The following is a 25,326-nucleotide window of genomic DNA, read 5'->3' as shown; positions in this document are numbered from 1 at the left end:
TGACGCTATAAAATTAGTATTGCTATCTAATTTCTATAGATAGGAAATCTGAGGTAAGGTAGTTTGGCAAAATTCAAGCAGCTGGTAAGCACTGGAGCTAGGATTCAAACACAGGTCTCTCCCACTCCAAGTTCTCCACTATTTATGTTTAACATCATCTCATCTCTGCAATGATATTGCCACTTTAAAAACACTTATTAAACATATAGTTCAATGTTCTGTGGACTTAAAAAGAGAATTAGACAGATAGGTCCTTCCTCCAACAAACTGTAGATACTTTAGACTATATAACTCAATGCATAATGAACATGTAAAAGTGATATAAAAGGGAACAGAATATAAGTTAAACTAGGTTTTCTTAAACAAGAAGAGTGTACATATGCTCTCTCGGACAATATGAATCCAGATAGTTTCCTATAATCCATATCTTTTTATCCAATGAAAAACAGGGGAAAAAGTTCCTAATGCATTATTATTTTTTTATTGTTCAATAAATATTTTGGAATAGTAATTATAAGAAAAGCATGTACCTATGTATTGTAGGAATACAAAATCTGGTGAAACAATTTCTACTTAGTTTACAATTTAGTAAGAAAAACAAGAAAACAAAATAAAAGACAGTCTATGAGAAATAACACATTATTTATATAGAGTTTGGGAATTTTCAAAAAATAAATAAGCAGTTCTAGCTAAAATTATAAGAAAGGGCCTCAGAGAAAGAAGGAACTGACTTCGGGGCTGGGTTCTGAAGGATGGCAATGATTTCCAAAATTGAATGTGGAAAGGAATTTAGGGGAAAGACAGTACTGTTTGTGGAAAGGGGATGAGGCAAAGAAGAGTAGGGTATGCTTATAAAATATTTGCAAATTTCCAAAAAAATTACAAATTTACAAAAAAAATGTTTATAAGGTCCTACTTGACAAAGCAAAAATTTAAATATGAAATATGAGAAGAAAGATTGGAAAAATAGATTCACTCAGATCATGAAGAGTTTGGATGTCTGGCTAAGAAGTCTAAATTGTATTCAATGAGAAAAGAAGTCTAAAGTTTATTCAGAAAACAAATAGCCAATGAAGGTTTTGGATGAGTGAACACTTTAAAGAAATTCACAATTAGCAATGTTCAGGGAGAAGACCAATAAGGAGGATAAACCTGCCAGTTCACAAGCTGGCTCCCACCTTGGCTTCAGCTTCATCTTCCACTCCTCTACCACCACCTCCCCACCCATCGCTCCATTCATCAAGTCCCCCACCCCATCTCTACCCTGCCCAGATGCTCACCGGCCTTTCCAAGAGGCTCTTTCACTTGTCCACATCTTTGCACAATTTATAGTATGCAATGCCTTATCAGGCTGACAAATTCCTAGGTATTGCCAAGGCCCATCTCAAATAGTCTCTTCCTTTATAAAGCCTTCCCTGCTACTAAAACCATGGGCAATTTCTTCTACAATGCTCTCGTCCTAGTACTTATCACTTTGTGAGAACTATTGGTCGACTGCTTGCAGGCGGGCACACACAAACACACCTGTAAGCTCTTAAAGACAGGGACTGGATGTTACTGATCTCTGTAATCTTAATACTTTGTAAAGCTAAAGCTCAACAAATTTCCATTTTCCCTCCTGCCACAAAGCCTCTGGACATAACCTCCTCCTGTTAGAATGCTCTTTTCTTGTTTTTCCTTGTCCTTTGCCTACTCATTCTTTATCCCTCATCACAAATCTACTGCCCCAAAGAAGCCTTCCCCACCGGAGACTAGATCAGAAACCTCACCTTATACACTCACAGAACTGTGTACCTTTTCCTCATCACACTCATAGCAGTTTTAATTGTGTGATTGGATTGTCTGTATCCCCAACTGTTCTTTAAATTCCACGAGGTCAGAATCCCTCTCTGCTCTTTGCTCATAATTGAATCTCCAGCACCCAGCACAAATTAAAACAGCTACATATGTTTGGAGCAAAGAGACTAAAAAGCAGTTCTCTGGAGTCATACTGATGTCAGAATTGTATGAAATGAGGCAATTAGTCATCCTATGATCATTTTCTTCATTGGTAAAAATGCAACAATAATTGTACCTATCTTTCAGAGTTGTGAAAAGTTAACGGATATAAAATGCAAAGTATGTGGCACATGCAAGCACTCTACAAAAATTACACGATAATATTATCATTCTATTGTCCTTATTGATATCATGATTATCATCACTACTAAAATACTGACTAGCTGTAGCTGAAGGCTTCTCTTGTGTTGACAGAACAGAAGCTCTCGTATAGGGTGTTACACCAGAGTCTTTGTATGAACAGTTAGGAACAAATGGTGGCAAACTGGGATCTATGCCTAGGGATTGGTGGTAGTGGGAATTTAGTGTTAGCAAGCAGCTAAAACAAAATAAATATAAATGCTGGGCCGGCCCGTGGCTCACTCAGGAGAATGTGGTGCTGATAACACCAAGGCCACGGGTTCGGATCCCATAAAGGAATTAGCTCACTGGGTGAGCATGGTGCTGACAGCACCAAGTCAAGGGTTAGGATCCCCTTACTGGTCATCTTTAAGAGAAAAAATATATATATAAATGTTAATTTGGAGAGGGTTTTGGACAAATAGGGAGAAACAGGATTATAATCTAACTGCATTTTAAAAATTATTCTATCAAAAGATTGCTTATGCACTCTTACAATTTCATATTACCTTAAATCTACTTAACTATAATATTTTTGTATGTTCCCTTTAAACAAATAATATTCAAAAATTTGAAATAGCTTTGGTTCATTCCATAAAACATAAGTATTATTATGAAATAATCATATTTATTATCTTTCATATTACAGATTATGACTTCTAAAATCCTATTTAAGCTTACTGTGAGAACATGACCACACTGCTTAAGTTTTTCAAACTAGGGTCAACAAGTATGAGAAACTTAATCAAATGCATGTGGAGGTAAGTAGAGAGACTGATTACCCTTTAAGATGAAGAAATGCTAGCAGAAATACTTATAGCACAGTAGAAGAAACCTGGGCCCTTCAGCAATCTTATGCTATGATACATAGTACTTAATCCACTGACTCTGCATTTTCTTACTCATCCTGGAAAAAAGCCTGTTTCATAAACAGCCTCTCTAAGGAGTTATCTGGATCTACCAATATCAATTATTTCATTCAGTTTGTGGTTTCATAGCCTTCTTGTAAGTAAAAATATGCTAGACACGGAAACATTACCTTTAGTTGACAAATAACACAAAGTAAAACATTTCATATATTTATACTTTCTTGGGAAATTTAGGTAATATTAATAAGTGTGTAGAAATTTTAAAATTACCTAACCATCCAACGCTCTTGTTAAAAACTCACTCTCCTCTTCATTGTTACAAAATCACTGATAACAGCCTTTAGAAAATGTATAAAAGATTTATCCAAACCTGAGTAAGGAGAGAAAAGTGGTGAAGGACTGGATTTGACTTTACTAAAACCTAAACAGACAAAGTAGAATTTATTTCATACTGACAGTGAGTGATACCCGGTTGTACAAAAAATAAATACTAAAAAAGTTTAGAACAAATTCTAAAACTCTACTATCTGTTATCAACCTTTTCTCAACTATACTCTTCTCCAAGGAATGACACTTCCTTTTGCTAAAGACAGACACTTTCTGCTGAGTGACTGCTTTTTCCTGGTATCTCTAGAGCTAGGGCCTCAGGCTTCCTTCCCGAAGGGAGTTGGGGGAGGGGAAAAGAAGAGGAAAGGGAGACTGAAGAGAGAAGCCACTTAGGGCTGTTATAATTTCTGGTGGCAGGTCAAATTATAATGATAAGGCAGGGAATAATTTGGGGACAGCAAAATGCACTAATATTTGGGGTAATTTATTTTATTCAATTAATACCTGAAAATTGAAAAATGTAAATCAAAATAATAAATTCTTTTCTATCAAAATTTCTCTCTGAAAACATCCCATATCTTATGAGATTTCTTAATATACATTGAACACTGAATCTCATAGGAAATTCTTAATTATCTATAGGAATATTAATGGTTTAACAGTGACCAGATACTTTTAAAACTAAAGGCAGAGAAGATGAAAAACTGGTCATCACCTAAAAGACATTATTTAAGATTTTTTAACATCTGAATATCTTTAAAAAGTAAATACTCAACCCTAAAGAATAAGTACTGAAACAAACGTCCAAATTGACTTGGCGCTTCATATATTACAACTATTTGAAAAATTATTTTCTATTTATTATTAAGTTTATTTTAGGAGAAAGAAAATCCAAAAACCAAATCATTCATCAACCTTATATTTACAATAATCCACATGAAAACAAGTACCACAATGGAATGTAAATGATATTATCTCCACCCAAATGAGCTTTTTACTTTTGACAAAACATGAAGACACTTAAAGCCAACTACATTCATTTTAAAAACTACTTTTCTCCATAGAAGTTAAAGAAAAATTCTGTAGGAAGAAAACAAGAGTTAGGAAGAAGAAAAACCTCAACTTTTTACCTTCTAGTATCAAATTTTGATGTTAATACCAAAGTATTAGGTTTTAAAAAAAAGGATGTGTCACAAAAAAAGCCTGGTAACAATTTTTTAAAGTAAGCTTTTATTTGTTAATCTTTTTATTTTAAAACTCAGTGACACTAGGATACCAAATGGATTATTTCAACAAAAAACATCAGTACTAGATTCAAATGCTTAATAATAGTTGTTAGTGTTTTATAAATACCTTGCTATCCAAATGGTAAATAAAGGGGGATCATAAATTTGAAAGATTTAGCATCCTAAATCTTTCCCAAAAGCAAAAATCTGGTGACAACTTAAACATTAATTAAAATATCAATAAAAATTAATATTTTAATTAATCAAGAAAACAAGATGAAACATTCAATTATAAAGAACACAAAGATTACATCCACTTACTATAAATTTTAATGTCAATGAAAGCATGAACCAGCACGTTAATTACAGATCCTAGTTTTTGAAAAGTTGGTAACCCATTACTATTAACAGGAACTTAGTAGTCTTTCTATGTAGCACAACAAATCTTTCATTTAAATTTTAAACGTAAAAAAACTTATCACAAAACACATTACTAAAAATTAAATGATGATTTTATTCCTCCATATTCATCCTAAAACATCATGTTTATAAATCTAGTCAACCAAGTTTTCTTGGATTGATAGCAAAATCATATGATCAAATATCATTGCCTTTTAAGATATACAAAACTATGAAAATGCAAAAAATCAATTTTTAATTCATAATAGTCTCAAAGTATTTTACTGAAGTAAAATATTTTAAACAAAAATACACATTAGATTTTTAAATAGTATTTTTAGAAGTCTTTTAGTACTTACTTGCATGGAAATATGTGCCAAAGAACAATATATTTTAAAAATCAATGAGAGAGAGGTTATGTCTTTTGAAACTACCATTGTTTCAAATATTTTACTTATTATTTGGAGACAATAGACTGTTTAGTAAAATAAAATGTACAGTTGAAAGTAGCTTAAGAACAAATTAAAATAACTTTAAAGATTAAATACTCAATGGTTCATAGTAACTTATAACATTATGACTAAAACACCTGATTAGGACTAAGCATCCAACATTTATCCTCATTTAACTTCATAATGAAATGTTAGTCCATTTATATCAATATTATAAGAGTTGGATAGCATTTTCTCCCAAATAATTAGCTACACTGTGCTTACTAAGAGATGAGAGAGAAGAAAAGCAAGAAAAAATATATCTAATTAATTCCTTCTTAAATGTATATACAGTCCTAGAACACATTTCTTTTTTTTTTTTTACCAGTGATTTTTCCTTGTTAAAGTCACCCAACCACCCCCCGACTTTCTGTACACTGTGAGTTCTGAGAAATAAGCTACAGTTTAGAAACCTCAAATGATGCTAAAAGATAACTGACAGAAAAGTAAGTACACTAAAAACCTACCATGGTGTAGACAAAACGGTCAGTATTGTTTTTAAAATCTTTTTCGTAGTGAAGTTTTTTTGGCTTCCTAAAGACAACAGCATGGATGTTAAATAGGTATAGTCATTCAAAATAAATATTTTATGCATAAAGACATAGGTTGAATGAGGCACATTTCAACAAATATTTCCTATAAACATAAAACTCTTGACATTCATTCTGAGATTCACTTCAACCCTATCTGTGACTAACTAAAAGGGAAGTCACATGACTGAAGCAATGAAAGAGAAAGAAAAGTTTTCTTTCTGCAGGAAGAAACAAAAGCTTGGTATTAGCTATCCAAGGCCAATGGGTGGGGCCTGCAAGCCAAAAAGCTGTAATGGATTGAGGTTAATCATAATAGGGGCCCACTTTAACCTTCTGAAAGCATCAAAAATGTGAAGACTGCAACCAGCACTTACATAAAATAACAAGTGTTTAAAGTAAGTTAGGTTTTACAACTAGACAATTCTGCAGGGACATAATTCAGCTTATAAGGAATCTTGCTGCTTTTGTTGGGGTAAAATCACCTAACTGTGATTCCCTACACAGATACACATACCATCCCCCACTGGCACAGATACTTCACAAGCCTCTTGAATAAATAGGAGTATCCAGTGTCTAGGGTGATGGGTGGTCCTGAGGTCCTGAACCAGAGCTGTATACTTTTAAAGGATGCTGAGATAAGACCAAAGTGTTTTGTGTTTGTTTAAACCTGGGTCTAGATGTAAAGTCTTTACACCATTATTGGTACAGCTCATAAACTTGTGTTATTATTGATTCAGGCAAGTTTTAAGTGTCAGCATAAATGTTAGAAATTAAGTACATCAAAATAAAATACGTTGGGGCTTTTTATAGATCTCATTCAATTAATTAATTAATTCAATTACTTAAAAGTAATCACTACATTTCAAAAGTGTAAAATCTCAACCTCGGAAAGAATATTATATCACCATGCTTTCACTACCAACAGGATATTTCTATAATATAAAAAGTAACATGTGTTTCTTAAAAATTATATACATCCGATAAGCTGCAATGCAGCAAAAAACTTCTAAAGATAATGAAATTAGCCCTTGTAAAGTCACAATCAAGCATCAACTATTATGCCCATTTTTATACTCCAAGCTTTATATTTATTTAAGTACAACATAAAGAGTTTTTCTGCAGAGCTGAAAGCAGAATTTACAAGTGGCCTAAGGAAAAGATAAGCAATGAATAGTTCTGAGCCTGGCTTCTCTGGCTTGATCAAGTAGGCCTGCAACCTGAGCCAAAGGGCGCAAATTCCTCACCATTCAAAATTCTTCAATGGCATGGGGGAGGAAACAGTGAAAGGGGCAAACATGCAAATCCAACTGTATTGCACTTAAAATTTTAGAGAGCTAAGAAAATGAAGCCAATACTCTGATTAAACTTCTTATGCACAGTTTAACCCTAACAAGAGAAGTTTTTTTTTCTTTTTAAAACTGAAAAAAGATTCATTCATCTTTTTAAATTAATGCCTTACATTGAACTGTGTTAGGTACATGTCTCTAATATCATTTAATCTATTTAAAGGAGTTGCTGAAAGTGTAATTAATTTGCAAGCACCAGTGTTTCTAAATTGTAAGCAAAATCATCTATGGTTAAAATCGTATTTAGGAAAAAAAGTTGATATGATTAATTCTAAACTTTACAATTTATCAGTGATCTATTAAGCATTTAAAGTGATAGATATAAACGTGTTATCAGACTTTTACTACAGACTAAGGATAAAGACAATTCATTTGAATAAAAAATGTTAAGAATTAACATTTTTAATTACATTACAGGATCTGAGAACATTCTAGTCACTGTCACCTAATGGCCTAGGGAATTGCTCACAAAATTTAAGGGAAGAAGTGGTCATGAACAAATCATGGTCAAACTAAAAGTAATTTGAAATTTATATGGAGTCTTTATATCATTTAGAACAATAAAACTAAATAAAAATCTTTGAGTAATTACCAAATTAAACTTACAAGATTTAAAAGTAAAGTCCAACATTAACAAAATTAACAAATTTAAGTGTGTTTTGATTTTTAAACGTGGACTGTTATAACAAAAGATTTAAAGCAGCTGGTAAAAATTAAGTATACTATTGATAGCAATAGCACAATAAATTAATATGATTCTGAGCACTGGCAAAGGTAGTTTCTCTGCATAAATCTGAAAAGCATATATTTTAAGACTGTTAAGAAATCATTGTTAGCTCAAAATTTTAAAAGTAACATTTATTTTTTACCATCGTTATCCCCAAATTAAATGGGTAGAGGCTGTATGATTAGATTTGTAAAAAGAAAATGATCCTTTGCTTTCACATCTTGTAAGAAAAGAATGAGAATTGGAAAAATCTTACTAAAAAGTATAGGCAGCTGGAGAGCAGAACTCTTACATCTACAACCTAATAGTGTTTTACACTTAATAAGTCATCAACAAAAATGAGTTGAATAAATTAGTGAACTGCAATTTTTCTAGAATAATCATTTTCTTAAAAGATAACACTTTTCTATAGCAATAAGCCAAACTTGTTGATTTACACCTCTAAGAAGGTTTATACAAAAATCCAGCTGAGACAGAAATTCAATAAATTTCTGACAAGAAATATGAATATCAATAGGCCTAATTATGCCCTTTAGGTAAGTAATCAGTTTATACTGTATGAAAAGTACCATAAGGATAAATGAAATTAAGACCAAAGATTAACAAAATGCATATGAAGTAATCTCTCTTTCATAAGCACAGAAACTACTGCTGTAAAGGTACTTCAACGGGAGAAATAACTAAAGAAAAACAAACAGAGAAAACATAGAAATAAATGTGGACCTTTCTTGATAAAGGATACTGGACTGCAGCCTATGTCTAACAAGACAAAGCTAAAATGAACCAGTTTATAAGGTATATCAATGATCAAATAGGGCGACTGACTGAGCCTCTTCCAGGGTGACTACAAATGAGCTCTTAAGAGAACTTATTGAGGTGATGAAAATGTTCTATATAATGATGATGGTGGTGATTATACAATTTGTCAAAATTCATCTAATTATATACTTATTTGGTGAATTTTGTTTTATATAAATTATACCTCAATAAAGCTGACAAGGCAAAAATAACAAAATAAATGACAAGTTTAATATCTTTTAAAATTTCTGGCAACCATTAATATGGTGAAAGTATTAATAAAAATATTCTCGAAATAAAGATTAAAACTTAAACCCAAGATTATTATGTTTTAAAATTATTTCTATGTGTATTATTTCAATAGACCTTTGCCTTAAAATAAAACAGAGAGGAAAGATATTATTAGCCACATTTTACCCACGAGAACATTGAAGTTCCCAGGAAATGACTAGCCTAAAGTCAGAATCCCACCAAGTGGCAGAGCCAAACCCAAACTCTCATTTCCAATATCTTTTCCCTCACCTACTACACTATTTCTCCTTTGTGATAACAACTAGGACCAAATGCTGCGTCATTACTATCTGCCAAGCGGTGTGTGTAGTGCTTTACATGTGTAATAACATTTTATCCCCATAATATCCCTACACAAAGTGGATAAACTATATTCATCCCCCCATTTATAGGACACTGAGACACTGACTCAGTAACTTACTTCCACCACAGACATCTAATAAACTAGGATTTGAATACTGGTCTATTTCACCAGAGTTTATACCATTCTATACTATCTTGCAAGGATTAAGTAATTATTAATAGAGCAATAGGTATTAAATTATCACTGCAGGTCTACTTAAAACAGTGTCTTTTCCCTAGCTTATACTGAGGAATATACAAGCTGAATATGTATACCTGAAAACATAGGTAAAATCTCATGGTATAACAAACTATTAAAACATAAATATCTGTATAACAAAATTATTTCCGAGCCTCAGTTTATATCTTGATATTTTAAACAATACTCATATTAAACAATATTCTATACCATAAAACTATAATAAAAAGCCATAGAGTTCACTGTAATGGAAATTAAATTATTAATATTATATAACACATTTTGTCTAATTTTAAAGAAATCATATAAAAGACAAGAGCAATTTAATTTTCCACCATGAGTATATGACACTGAATATAACTTAAGCATGATTTTATTTTGGCAAAGACCAGTTTACGTTTTAGTTTACTTATTCAACACCTACTTACTTGGCAGTTCATATTTCATCTCTACTCTTCACAACAACCTACAAATTTAGGTATTATTACTCTAGTTTATAGCTGGTTATAGAAAAAAATGTAAGACTAAATCTATCACTTATCTGTAAATCTTATTTTAGAAGACATTTTCAAATTGTCAAATATTTAGATATGGGGGAACAATCATCAGACTATCTTCCAGTTTGTTGCTAGGTAAATGATGAATCCTGATACATCAAAATACAACATAATACTTTTGTTACTCATTTGACAGAATACTCATTAAAAAAATCACTTCTAAATGTATCCCTCTGATCTGCAAGGTACTTTCTTGAACATATTAGTATTATCAACTTTTATGCTATTAGATGTTATAATCAAATTATTTTAAGGAGGGATATAAATCACCTAAGTTTCTTATGAATTGTACATGGTACAATGCTATACCTATAGTAACTATACATTGAACAAGCTTAAAATTCTGTTACTTAAAATTTAGGGAGAAATATCTCAGGGTATGAAGAACTGGTAATAGTTGACAATGATAAAATATTTATTTCATATTTAGTTCCAAATCAAGTTGACTATCACACGATAACTTTCCAGTTTAACTCATCAGAACATCCTCACTTGGTTTAGGTTATACTTTGTTTAGAAATAAAAACATAGTACAGCATATTTTTGACTAGCAACTTTTAAGTGAATCATAATACCAAAAAGATCTGCTCAGTTAAGATACACAAAACTATTTGTAATATTTATATAATTTCTAAACAGGAAAAATTAAAGCTAATCCAAATAATAAAGTTTCATTGCTGTCTAAAAGCAACAAAAATTACAGTGAAGGACTTACTTTTTAATCTACCATGTTGAGTGCAGGTAACAAGTTTTTAAATGAAACCCAAGAACTCTGAGATAAGTTAAAAGATAAGTTAAGATGTTACACTGAATACTTTTAAGTGGTTTGTCACTTATATGTTTATTTTAAAAACAATTATTTGATTTATTGCCTCCACTTGTTGTGAATGCTCTTTAAAAAAAAGAATCAAAAATAAGTAAGAGTATGCAATACCAACAGCTAACCCTAACGTAAACTACAGACTTTGAGTAATTATGATGAGTCAATGTAGGTTCATCAACTGTAACCAACACACTACTCTGGTGGGGAATGTTTATAATGGGAGGCTATCCATGTGTTGGTGCAGGGGGTGTATGAAAAATCTCTGTGCCTTTCTCTTAATGTTGCTCTGAACCTAAAACTGCTCTAAGAAAAAATGAAGTCTTAAAAAAAAAGGTAAGAGAAAAATATTTAAGAGGTACAACAATAATCTTTAAAACAGGAGGGAGGACTATGTCTTGAATATGTACCTAATTCACATTTCAAGTTTAAAGTGAATAAGAATAAGCATATCTTTTTAGAAGAACAAAAAAAGAAAATGTACCATCATCTGAAAATCAAAGGGAAAGTATCCAATATCTTTAGAGCTATACTAAAGTCTTATAGAATTTTGCTTTAAATGCCTTTAAATGCGATTTTATGATTAAGCAGCTTTAAAAAAGCATTTGTTTGGGATTCTTCTGAATTGGTCAACTGGGCAAATCATCTTTAAAAATCGTCTTATAAAATGGTTAGAAACCATTTTCAAAATATTTAAACACGTAATTTGATATACAAACAAGCTATAACTGTTTATGATCACATTTTTAATTCCCAAGATTTCTAAATATTTTTTTAAACTGGCAGTTTAAACAGCCTAGGAATAACAATAATTTCATATTCTGTATGTGAAAAATGCTTTCATGCTAACCCATGACAAAATGTCTAATTAATTAGCAATAAAATATTATGCAAGCCCTTAAACATGAACATACTGGAGTAAATTTGTTTTTGTAAATTAATACTAAAAACATAGAGACATGAACTCTATCCTAGATAAAATAAGTGAACTGTGCATAAAACTTAAAATTTTTGTATATTTAAATATTAGTCATCTCCAAATGTTTTCATATCCCACACTATTAATAATGCTTTAAATTTAGCTCAGTTACAATTATTATTCTTATTTCTTATATTTCCATTACTCCTTGAGATGTTTCTTAAGCAAAGTAATAAAAGGAACATAAAATATATAAAATCTTTGTAATATGGATATTTGTATTATCTACAAAGATCAAAATATAAATCAGAAATAAAGATAAGAAAAAAACATCAATACTCGAAAGGTATATGAAGATTTCAAAACCAAATTATTAATAAATATTTAAGCCTCTGAGTAATGGTAGCTTAACTGCAGTCATATTAAAATTACTCTTTCTCTTTGGAAAAAATTCTTGCATAAATTATTAAATAAATAAGATACATTTATCTTAACAATTCTTTGTGTTATATTTCATGGCAAAGAATTCCAAATGTATGTAAACCCAATACGTGAAGAAAGTACTAACACTCAAATTACTGAAGAAAGGGCAACAGGGAAAATTGATTCCATACTACCCTAGAATAAAATAAAATTAAAATGATCATTTTATCTTACTAGGCAAGATAATAGCCTTGAAAATAAATATCAAAATCTATGTAAGGAAAAACTTGCATGATAACAAACATCAACAGGTAGTTACTGGGTAACACTAACCTTCTACAAAAAAAACCCTAATATTTAATTACCATGTAATTCCTTTAAAGTACCATCAAATATTTAAGTCCTATTAAAAACTTATAATATTTAAAATAACTGCCAGTGACCTTTCCAGGCAACATATACATGTTATCCAACAATCTAACTGGGGGTACAAATATTTAACCTTATTAATAATAAGAAACTAATAGGAGTATTATTTATTAGCACTTATAAAATAATTGTATTCTAATTGATGAAATCACCTTAGTAAAAACCTAGACTTACAAGTCTGTATTAAATATTTTAAGGAACATCTCAGAAACAGAGAAATGTGATGAAATTCACAAATACAATATATATATATATTTGTTAATGTTTAAAATAAAATACTCACTACTGAACTTTATTAATGCTTCACAGCTAACATGGGTCAGAATACATATATTCATTTCAAACCCTAAAAATGTGATCATTTAAATCACAAATTAACATTAGAAAATCATAGGGAGACTGTCATTTTAAATAATCAATGGTCACACACCATCCTCAAACTGCAGACTCCACTGCATTTATCAACGTGTCTAAAGATACAGCACCTAGGCATGTATTTCTTTTGAGAAGGTGGTGACACCACAAGAAACTACAAAAAAGTATGACTGTATTACTGCCAACAAATTTTAAATAGAATTATGTACAATAAATGTATAGCTCTATTTAAAAACACTTACACATATATCCTCTTTATTTCATAGCAACTGAATTGTTTTCATACGCAGTTTTTTGCACTCAGTATTTTTAAAAGAGAAAAATAAATCCAAGATGCCTTGGCATAAATTTTTAAATATTATTTTAAAGAAACCAAAATCATTTCTTTTTTATGACCCAGATATATACTATTAAAAACATGTTTCGGAATACTTTTAAAAAATGCAATGACATGTGTACTTCTGAATATTCAAAAATAAAAAATAAAACTGTCATATATTTAAAATAATTTTAGTAGATATTGGTCCAGCTGAACATTTTAAATTCCTAATTATCTGCGATGCATATTCTTTTATAACCAAACAGTATACAAACATAATGAAAAAAATCTAACCTATAAATAAAACCCAGTATATTTTCAAAAATGCTCACACAACAAAAATAGCAGCTAAAATAATAATTAAAAGTGTTTTTTAAATTTTTATAAAGTGTCCTGATTTACAAGCTGATTCTATAAGGGATGCTCACATGACACCCATATGTATCATGTAGGATCATCTAATTGTTACTTGTAGTTGCTTGGCTAAAATCAGTAGGATGCCTGCCTTCTTCAAAACAGTTATTCATAAAATTTATATGCAATTTATGTAAATCCCACTATAACACAGAAACCTTTTTAACTAGGCATCATTTTATATTGTCCTTAACGTAAATACATGATGTGTAACAGAAGATTAAAGAAAGTCAAATATTAAAAATCGATGTTTATAATCTAGGAACTTTTAGGGATATATAAAAACTTTACCAGCAACATAATATTTTTAATTCAGTGGATATAGGAATATCTATCAACATATAAGCATTAAATAGTTTAAATTTGGATGTCTCATGAATCTAAACATTAACATTGGCTAATAAAATGTCTAATATTTGAATATTTTAAAAGGTAAACATAGAAAACCAAATTATAACAAGGTGTGATCAGACAAAGAAGAAAAGGGCTATTTTTTTCATTCATCTATAAAACAAATTTATGAGATCGTAAAGAACAATTTAACAACCTAAAAAAGGTTCAAAGGGGGGAAGCAAGAGCCTGAGAGAAAATGGATTTGTCAATGATTTTAGTCATTCAGTCTGAGGAGGAAGAAAAGCAGAAAATAAAGCTTCATTCTGCAATATAAAACAGGCTGCATAAAATCCAGTAGCTTGTATGTGAACTCCTATTTATGTATTTAAACCCCGTTTCAATTCACAGATTATGCTGATCCTTCTACATGTAAACAGCCAATAATGATGGCCAGGCCTTTAGGGAAAGAAAACACACCACACAGCAAGGTCAGGAAGCTACTAAGCACCACAGGACAACAGATCAAAACAGAATGGTTTCATATGTTTCTATTGTTTATATACTTGATTTGAAGATGATATTCCTTGGGGGGGGTAGAGAGGGCATAAATATTACCAGGAACATGCAACACAATATCAAATAAAATATATGCTTTTCATGCAAAATACTAAGTATTTCAGGCATGTAACTATGTCAATCTGTAGTATTAATAGCCATTTATTCTTTTTATCTTAGGTTGTCAAGCCAAAATAAACCTCTTTAACCCTAAACTTCTTTTTTTCTAACTAAGAATTCATTACAGAGAATTTGTATTTCTTTTGATGAAAAAACCAGTTTGCAAACTGTAAATATCTTTTATACTATAAAGAGTTAAGCAATAAAGATGAGTGTAAAGGAGAAAGGGATTAATTTATTATTTCCTAGGTAAAATTTTGAAAATGGGAAGCAATGACATTCTGTTTGGTATTTAAGCATCTTAAAAAATTACAACACATTATAAGCAATGGTGGAAATTTACCCCCAAGTAGCAGACTAACACATTTTAAACATACAAGCTAGAGCCGCCTCTGGCCACATGTTTTTTGAGTTCAGTCTCTTAAAGAGACAGTATCCTTGGACCAATGCCCTACACAGAGCACATTTCTAAAATGTTTGATTACCAAGCACCCCTCTTGCCTTTCTTCAAATTCATTCTTTGCCAACAGCGTTCTGTTTTATTTTACTATAAAATCAAATTATTTTGATCTGAATCTACAAATGACTACAGGGCAGGCAATGATGAAATAATAGAGGAAGCTACTCTGACTAGAGGTGTCTAAAATAAGGGGATCTATATATTCCTTATAACAGCAAATTGTTTTGCTTTTTTTTTTTAAACTTTAAAATGATCACTGTTTCTTCATTCATTCTTCCACCCATTCACGAGGCACGGGGGACAGAGTATATCGTAACCAATAACACCGGAAGCTACAGGAGAGCAATTTCGCTGTCGAGGGGGAAATGCTACTAAACTCAACCCGAATTCAAACAGTGAAATTTCAAAGATTTCATTTCCTATTTAAGAAAAGCTACCCCGAAAGGGGCCCATGCACATACCCTAAAAACTGGATTATCTCATGATTTTAAGGAAGATCTTTTCTTTCAATATACCTAAGGGTACACAATATTGTACTTCTACTGACATAACTACTGATCAACTCCTCCATATGGAAACGGGTGAAGAGGGGAAAAAAAAGTTTGGCTTACTTGGTGTACAAATACATCGACTGGAATATCCAAGGGGTTTCCCTCTCGGTTTATCATGGAGATGAATCCAAATCCCATGCGCACATTGAACCACTTACAGTGGCCAGTTCCGTGCAAAACCTGGGATTCCTCCTCTGCCGGCTCCGGCAGCTTCCCGGGCTCTTCTCCAGCACCTTTGCCTGCCCCGCCTGAGATAGAACAGTACACAAAAAAAGTCAGTTAGTCTGTATTCCCATACTGTGCTCACCGAAAGAGGAAAAAAAAAAAAAAAATTGCTTGAGGGAAAAGGGAGAGGAGACAAAAATATAAATAAATGGTTTGATTCCTTTTCTTTTACAGAAAATATTTAAAATGAGAAGGGTTAAAAGGGAAGCGGGGGAGGGGGAAGCCAGGCTGTTCTGTCGATCACGCCAACTTCCACGTTTCTGTACATACGTGTACTTTTTCATTTAACTCCGCTTTTCAGCCACATATTACTGTACAGCATGCAATACTTTACTTGCATATTGCTGATTTAACACTGATCCCATTTATAAGGAGAAATTTTCAGCGAAACTATTCTCTCCGGCGGGCACGAGGAGGAAAGAAATCGTGGAGATGGTTAGAACTAGTAGTTAATGCACATGCGGCAGCAGTGAATCCAGGGTTATCTACAATGTGCATTCCCCTCCCCCCCATAACTTTCAATTAAAGTTGGGGTGGAATGGGGGAGGGGGCAGGTGTATAAAAGTTTTCTTGGGCTCACTAACTGAAACTGCGCTTAATCACACTCACACAATTCAAACAATAGCCCACTGAAAGCTTTTCAAGTTGTGAATCAGTGTGGGCGGTACAAAACATTTTTGGAGATCTATAACAATAGGTTTGCAGAAAGCCCCATTGCGCGATGGGGGGTGGGGAGGTAATGCCCAGTATTGGGGTAAAAGGAGAAGGGGGAGACCGGCAAGAGGGGTGGGAGGGGGGGAGGGGGAGAGAGAAGAAGAAAGAAAATCACAGTAAAACAATAGAAAAGAAAATTAACCTTCGGCCATGTTGCCCCACGGGCCCTCAGGTCCAAACTCGTGAGATGAAAACTTTCCCTTTGGAACGGAGTGATCTTCTGCATCAATCTAACATCTTGATTTTGTGCGATCACAAATTTAGCTCGCATGGTCTAATGTGCTTTCCTTCTTTTGGTTTTTTTCTCTTCTCTCTCCAGTTTCTGGCCCCCTGAGCACACGTGACTTTGTCAATTACATGCTTTCTTGCTACTAATTTCACCTCGGATCCTTAAGGGGCTGGCAAGAGGAAGAGATAACCAATCGCCATTTCATCTATGCTGACATCAAAATAATTTATGAATGAACACGAAAAACTCAAACATGTTATCTTAAAGACAATTTGGGACGCTTCTTTACGATAAATCAGAATGCTGATTTCGTGCTTCTACTTAAACACAATGGAAGGTCCTTGTGAATCGTCGATTTAGAAAAACGGCACAGTCATATATGTGCACACGCGTGCCTTACACACAAGCCTGTCTAAATAATCTCATGGGGAGGGGGGTCTTTAAATACAGCAATCGATGTAGGGGTTTTCCCCCCTAACAATTCAACTATTCCATGGCAGTAAACCTGCTTAGGACGCTAATTTCATATTTCACTTGGTTCTTAGAGAAAAATATATAATTTGTAAACAATCTAATTAAACCTAATTAAATCTCCATGAAACTTTAGATAATGGTAATATACACCTACAAAAGGCAAAAGCACATAATGATTGTGCCCTGAAATTTTTTCAAATTTAAAATAAAATCCTTACCAGAAAAATCGCTATCACCTTCATAGAGTCAAATTGTGTTTTAAGTTTATCATTTCGGAACATTTTAGAGTAGGTTGGCAAGGAATTGTACTTCACAGGTTTCTCCGCCATCTCTTTCCGGGGGAGGAGATGTGATTAATGACTTCCTAAATAACAGCCCAGTTTTCCAGCCTAACATAGAGTGAACCTCAATCAGTGGCGATTGTTCCCCAAGAGCAAGACGACGTAGGGCAGGAGGGGGAGGGGAACGAGCAGGCAGGGGAGGTGAAGAGGAGCCGCCAGGAGAGGCGGCTGCAGAGCCAGAGAAAGAGGTGGGGGAGAAAAAAGAGGCCGCGGGCGGGGGTGGGGTGAAGAAAGAAGGACAAGTGGGAGAAAAAAGGTAAAATTCATAGAACATTGACAGGACCCTGCGGGTAGAAGAGTCGAATAAACAAAAACTTAATAACAGGTTAGGCGCCTGCAATGCCTTCCCCGACCGGCCCCAGTTTCAAAATGCTTACCCTTTACCTTTCAAATCGGTTCAAACGATTGTTGATTACGAGATGCTGACAACATTACAACCCTTATCGAACACTACTACAGTAAATATTATAGATTAACTAGAAATGCCTTATTTCTTTTAAAATATAAAATACCACCCGCATTGAAACATTAAAACGCACCACCAGTCTTTCCCCACCCCACCCCCCATTTTCTTAAACAAGCAGTTTAAGGAGAAACTAACTGTACAGATACCACTTCCCTTCGGCAAAGCTACTGAGTTGACCCTCCCCCACCATGCCCGCAACACCCCTCCCGTCTCTCCAAACACGTCCACACTCTAACATTGTTTCTCACAAACTAAAATAGGATTCTGAATGGAAAAACTATTGAAAAACACACATACACCTATTTACGCCCCCTCCCCATATTCAACAACTAAATGTAAATTTAAACTAATTGGCTCAGATCTTAAAGAAATGGATGTGTATTTAAAAAAGTTATTTTCAAATGTTTCTGATAAAAGGCAACAATCAAAACTGATCAATTTGGAAACTTTCAAAATTTTTTTCTGTTGTTGTTTCTTAGGAAAGAGGGCAAGCTTTCTCATATTACTTATTTTGAGGGAAATAACCATGTGCCAGCCAGTAGAGAGAAAAGAAAAATTGTAAAAATCCAAGTGATTTTCCAAGTGTAACAAAAGCTTGAAGTTCTGAAAGAATTATTTGCTAACAAAGCATTTACTAGATATTATTTTAATAGCAGAAATTGATTACTACTATTACACTGATTACATTGAGTTATGAAGAAGTAACTTTAATGATGGCATCACAGGTTAAACATTTCACATAACATGAAATAGAAAAACTAACTTAAAATAAGTTAGTGTTTTTTTATATTTCAAAGAACTACTTTAAAACGTCAATATCCGGTTTCAGACAAAAATAATTTGCAAAAGTATTCAGGTAAAAAGAGGTGGAAGTGTTGTTATTTATGTAAAAGAAATTACAAGGTTCACAGGCCAGTATAGTTTAGTTCTGTTAAACATTTATGGTAAACAACATTTTATCTCTAAGTTTGTTTTTAGTTAGAAAACAGTTTAATCATTATGAAATCAGACGGATAACATCTAGGTGGATGACGAAACCTTGTTTATTGTTAAATTTGATGAAATTCAAAGCTATCAACACGTAGATGAAAAGTGTGAAATACCATAACTGAACCACGTTGGATGGTATAGTTATGAGATTCAGTGTTGCCTGATTGAGGGCCTCCAGTATTAGTGGAATTAAGGTAGGGTTCACTGGACTGGTCACTGGTGTCAGAGGTTATCGACTCGTTCATTTCCTGAGAGGGACATCAGCCTTTCAAGTTGTGTAGAAGGCTTTTTCCAACTGGGAACCCTGAGAAATCCTCTAAAATTCATTCACAAAGAATTTAGGGCTAATATACTTACATACCTTGGGGGGAGGGTAAGAGAAAGGGGAGTGAGAAGTCTAGGGAAGGGTAGAGGGCGAAGGACTAACGAAGGAAGTTGCAAAGGGAGAGAAGTGAAGTGAGGAGACACAGTAAGAAAGAAAATATCACTCACCAATTCAAGGCTATGGCTCTGTCTTTTAAATAGATTCGTCTTTCTGTACCCTCCCCCAAATCTTTTGAGCCTAAGATCCTTTTATAAACTGACCATAAGCTCTGAAGCTCATAGTGCTTCTTTCACATAAAATGGTCCTATGAGTTTCCTAGAATGCTTTCCAATTTGTCACCTTCCTGAAGTCTTCTGGTTTTAATTTTTTTCTCATTTCCTACTTGTTTTTAGAGCCAGAAAAACCTGTGTTTGACTCAAAACGCATGTTTTATTCCTGAGAAAGGCAAATGTTTTATAGCTTGATTTATCATAGTTCTTTCAAAATGCCTTTAAAATGAGTTTAAGTAGCTATAAAGAACTGGGGGGCGGGGGGGAGAGAATCAAGGAAATAACCTATCACATGCCCGTTGGTTATCACAATCTTAGGTTTCCCTATTTGAAAAAACGAGGTACACATTTTCTCAGCCTTTTTACCCCCAACCGTACAACGCAAGGAGCCGAAAGAGGTGCCAGAGCCCACCGTCGTTGTTTTCAACTATGGGCAGTGAGTGACTTCTATTAAAGCAGAAACAATGCTTCGGTTCTTCTTAAATCTAGGAGGAGGGGCTGTGGCACCAGGGCCAGCGACTCCACCCGTCCTCTCCTCCCCACAAATAAGGCGGGGTCTGCAAGCCCTGCGCCTTCACCGGCAGCTTGCGCCCCACGGTCGCGGAGACCCCCGGGCCAGCAGATCTTTCCCTCCACCTCCCGCCCCCGCAACTTCCTCTCACCTTCCCTTTTTCATCACATCATGCTCTCTACAAGTCCAGGCTTTCCAATGAAGGCGGTTTTCTCACTAATTAAGGGCTTTTACATTTGTCATCCTGTCCCCAAGAACACCAAACAAAAGAAACCCTTGCCTTCACCACTATAGTAAAAACACTAGGCGCAATCTACTATTTTTTACTGAATTTCCAGACACACATCATTTATAATTTGATCCCTTTATCTATGACATTCCAGAATCTCCTAAATCTAAGATAAATGAGGTCATGGGGAGAGGGGGACTCAGAAGAACCCAAGAAAAGGACCCCCACCGCCCCCACAAGGCCATGCCTAAAATAGAGCAGTCTTCCAGGAGACCCCGGCGCCGTCCTTCGGGAAGCTACGAAAACATCCAAATGCTGTGAGCCTTTGGATGAGGACAAGCCGTCTGAGCCAAGCGGGTGGGCGCGCGGCCGGGGGCGATTTTCCCGAACCCTCTCAGTCCGCAGCGTGATCTTTCCCGCCTAAAAGCTGCCGACCCGCACGTCGGACAAACTGTTCCCGATTCCTCCCACTGCGTCTCAGTAAACCACATGGCGGTAACTTTCTTGATATTCTTACAACATGGAGTCAAATGAAAGGGGCACCCGACTGGCTCCGTTGGTCTTAGGGGCGCTTCGGAATATGGGAGCACATTGTTTTTGTTTCTAAAAAGCAAAATTCCGTTCTCATCTAATTATCTGGAGGAAAAGTGCTCTGGCTTAACACAGTTCAATTTTAGAATTTTTACACAGCTGTAAAAAATCTCTTAGAATTTTTCGTAAATATTTTAACACATTTCCTCAGAAATAAGAAAAATTAGAGGAACGGATTAGCATAAATTTACGTTTTCCAGACAAATTGCCTTTATATTTCAAAAAACAAGCATTTGCAAATACTTCCTTCTTTTCAGTTAATTGATGTGTCAGCAAACTATTTAGGGCAAAAAAATTGATTCAGAGAGGGGGCATTATTTTAAGACCACCATTTTGCAGAAAGTATCTTTTTTTTAAAAAAATGGAATGGCAAAAAATCATAGTATATTAACATTCTTCTCCCCCAATAAAAATGAAAAATAAAAAGTTTATAATTACTGCTCCCAAATATTTTCCAAACTGCTCAACAAATACTTTCTTCAATGATTTTTTTTTTTTTTTTTTTGGCTGCTGGCGTGTAATGGGGAACCAAACCCTTGACCGTGGTGTTATAAGGCTGTGCTGTAACCAGCGAACTAACCCGCCAGCGCCAATGATTTTAATTAGAATAGTAACGAGATTTTTTTTAAAAAAATCATTCAGTCATAAGCTTTACATTACTTTGCCCAGAATAGCACAAAAGAAAACTTCATGTTTTATTTGAAAAATGAAAGTCAATATTTTTCACCTCTACTACTTGAACATGTATATTTTATCATTTAAAGATCTTTTTTGCAGTAAATATTGAGTGTGTGGAAAAAACACTAAATAATGTAAACATATCCTTTTTCCTTCTCCCAAAGCAATGAAGAAAAGTTTGTTCTTTAAATCTTAATCTTATCCAAAGAATTAATCAATATATATCAAATAATCAAATAATAATCACAGTCTCCAGGTATTATTTCAATATTTACACTTCAGATTAATTTGGGAGGACAGGGCAAGTATATCAGAAATGAGAAGGAAAAGAATAGTGGCGGAGTAAAAGTCAAGGCAAACAAGATGAAATCTTCGGGCTTTAAAGATGCCTGTGTGAGAAGCAAATCTGTGGAGAAAAAGCATGCAGCTTAAAATTAGAGAAAGAGGCCTGAGTTCTGGTCCCATTTACTAACCTCGTGCTCTTGGGCTAATCACTAAACTTCTCTGAGCCTTAGTTTCCTCATCAGCAAACTGAGGGTACTGGACCAGTTGATCTTCAGTCTTTCAGTTTAAAAGGTAATCTCTGGAAATAACCTCTCTTTTGGTGAAAGTGGTACCTTACCCTTCTAACCCCCTTTTTAATCACAAGGAAACACAGACATGAAACTTTATTGCAGTCACTTAACACATCGGTGTTAACATTATTTCCCAACAGAAAAGAAAAAGGTCTTGGGCTGCCCCTAGAGAAAAACCACAATCAATAATAAGGGGAAACTAGATGGTATGTTAAAATATTGTAGCAACTTCTGAGAATCTTTTTCATCAAAGCATCATCTTCATGTCAAAGAATTCACTATAGAAAAAAGTAGTATTTGTCAAATGGCAATACCTATCATGGTTTCCTCATTAAACCTTTTGATCCTTACTCTTTCCTCTCGCTATCCACAATCCTATATTTGATAAGTTTAACAGTAGACTAACATCATTTTGCTTGTACTTATTATTCATGCTTATAAACTTCACCATATCACAGCTCTTAGGTATGTTTTCAAAGTAGTACTAGTCAAGAGCTGAGCCAAAACATTAAATTTATCAGGGCAGAAGCCAGATACATTATTATCAAATAAAACTGTTACTGAAAAAAATAGTGTTATAAGATTTAAGCTAATTTTGGCAATATAAGAAAATATTTATATGTCAAAAGTCTAGGTTTCAAATGTTGAAAATTCAAATGACTCAGTTTTGCAGTATGATAACAAGGAGAAAATTCTGATGTACACTCATGCAAGCAACCATAAATGGAGCTTCCTAGATTAGGGAAAGAAATTCCCTCAAAAATGTCTAATATAGGATATTGTGCTATTTATGTTATGGTAAATTATTTGAAAACAGCATCAAGTCTCTACTTTTAATTTAATTCAATGGATATTTGTTAATGCCTATTTAAGTATAGGAATTACAAAAATGAACAAGACATGAATGCTTTTCATTCATCTCCATAAGCAATTAAATAACTTACTAAATATTCTGCTTGAGTTACAAAAAAGGGAATCACAAAATCTAATTCTGCTAAAATCGGGGAAAAGGAGTTAATTAGAAGATGTCATCCATGTAATTCTGGTGGGAATACCAGTTTTAAAAATGGAGTGATCTGGATGGAGTACAGTAGGACATAGTACCCATCTTGCCAAAGTGGAAAGTCAGGATGGAGAATACCTGAGGGCTGTCAAGTTCTCTCATATGCCTCTAGTGATCTTTTTTAAACATTAGTTAAGTAAAACATTTAATTTTTTTAAAAAGACTAACCTGGGGCTGATGAAACCTGGTTGAATGACCTCATCGTCTTCTGAAGAACCTAAAATCAGAGAGCTCAAGTCAGTACTACATTAATTGCCTATTTAATTGGCTCTTCTTCATCTTAATGGCTCATTAGAAAGCAATAAAATGCCCAGTTTTGACCCTGTGAAGTGACCTGTAAACTTTTTTTCACAGTTTAAGACTCACCTAGCAAAATTAGATAACCAACTGGCATAAACTTGCCTTTTATTTCTATTAAAGGACACTGGTTTAAAGAATGTTTAAAACAAGACCCTTAAGATGTAGTGAGAAGACCCTGATTTCATGGACAATGCAGTTTAAATTGTTTTTGATACTTAATTTTACACTGTAATTCAAGAATGCCAGTATTTTTTTCAATCACAGTTAAAATCTACCTAACCTATACTATTGTGTTTCTTGAGGAACTTATTTGACTATCTCTTCATATACTTTTTATTTTTTGGCAGCTGACCTGTACAGGGATCGAACCCTGGACGGTGGTGTTATCAGCACCATGCTCTAACCAACTGAACTAACTGGCCAGCGTCTTCAGATATACTTTACAAGATAAATCATGAGAATCTAATTATGGTACTATACCATCGATTCACATTGGGTCTCTCTGTTATATCCAAATGCTTTTTGAGAAAAAAAATTACTTTAATGGTAATACATTTAATCACTAAGTACAGTTAAAGGTATCAAATATTCATTAACACTGATTTTAAAAAGCAAAAACAGTTCTCCTTTTAAAACTATGAGTAAGGGGGGCTGGCCCGTGGCTCACTCGGGAGAGTGCAGTGCTGATAACACCAAGGCCATGGGTTCGGATCCCTATATAGGGATGGCTGGTTACCTCACTTGGGAGAGTGTGGTGCTGACAACACCAAGTTGAGGGTTAAGATCCCCTTACCGGTCATATTTAAAAAAAAATAAGGCGGGGTTGGTCTGTTATCGTAGTTGGTTCAAACATGATGCTGATAACATGTAACACCAAGGTCCAGGGTTCAATCCCTGTACCAGCCAGCCACCACTCCCCACCCTGCCAAAAAAAAAAGTGTAAACATCGATGTTTCTAATATATTCACTGGAAGATGACACAACACAATAAAACTTAAGAGGCCACCTCAGTAATGAAGTACAGCAATTGAAGAGAAACTCCTGAGAGCCACTGAATTATTTTTATTCTGGCTTGGATCAGTTATTCAAGTTTGGAAAATAGAGGGTATGAACATGCATTTACTCACCTGCTACCACCCAGAGTTGTCTTTCCTTTCTCAACCAAGTTTTACACACTACATCTATTATACCAACTCACACAAAATAAACCATATGTGTAAATTCCTTAAGATCCAATCTAATTTTCTTCTCAAAAAGAAATGGAGGTTTTCCCAAGTGCAGTTCCACTGAATGTTGACCCAAGATTCTTCTTACAAAGGATGACAATCCCACTGAGTAAGATTTG

General features: G+C 33.9%; 1 protein-coding gene across 2 annotated transcripts in view; it reads right to left on the bottom strand.

Moving 5' to 3' along the window:
- The window catches only part of LIN28B (lin-28 homolog B), a 107,782-nt gene extending 83,899 nt beyond the window's left edge, over window positions 1-23,883 (bottom strand). Inside the window, exons 1-2 of one of the 2 annotated variants that reach the window (XM_063096065.1) lie at window positions 23,850-23,883; window positions 16,062-16,249 (exon numbers count right to left, since the gene is read on the bottom strand). In XM_063096065.1, the coding sequence (XP_062952135.1) occupies window positions 16,062-16,249; window positions 23,850-23,883 (222 nt within the window). Of the gene's footprint in view, window positions 1-16,061; window positions 16,250-17,082; window positions 17,093-23,849 lie in introns of those variants that run through there. The other variant, XM_063096066.1, reaches the window with a different exon arrangement.
- Between the last annotated feature and the right edge of the window lie 1,443 nt (window positions 23,884-25,326).

This window comes from Cynocephalus volans, chromosome 5 (genome assembly GCF_027409185.1).
Source record: "Cynocephalus volans isolate mCynVol1 chromosome 5, mCynVol1.pri, whole genome shotgun sequence".
Classification (NCBI taxonomy): domain Eukaryota; kingdom Metazoa; phylum Chordata; class Mammalia; order Dermoptera; family Cynocephalidae; genus Cynocephalus; species Cynocephalus volans.
Note: the sequence above shows the minus strand (reverse complement) of the source record. Positions and strands in the feature narration are given on the sequence as shown.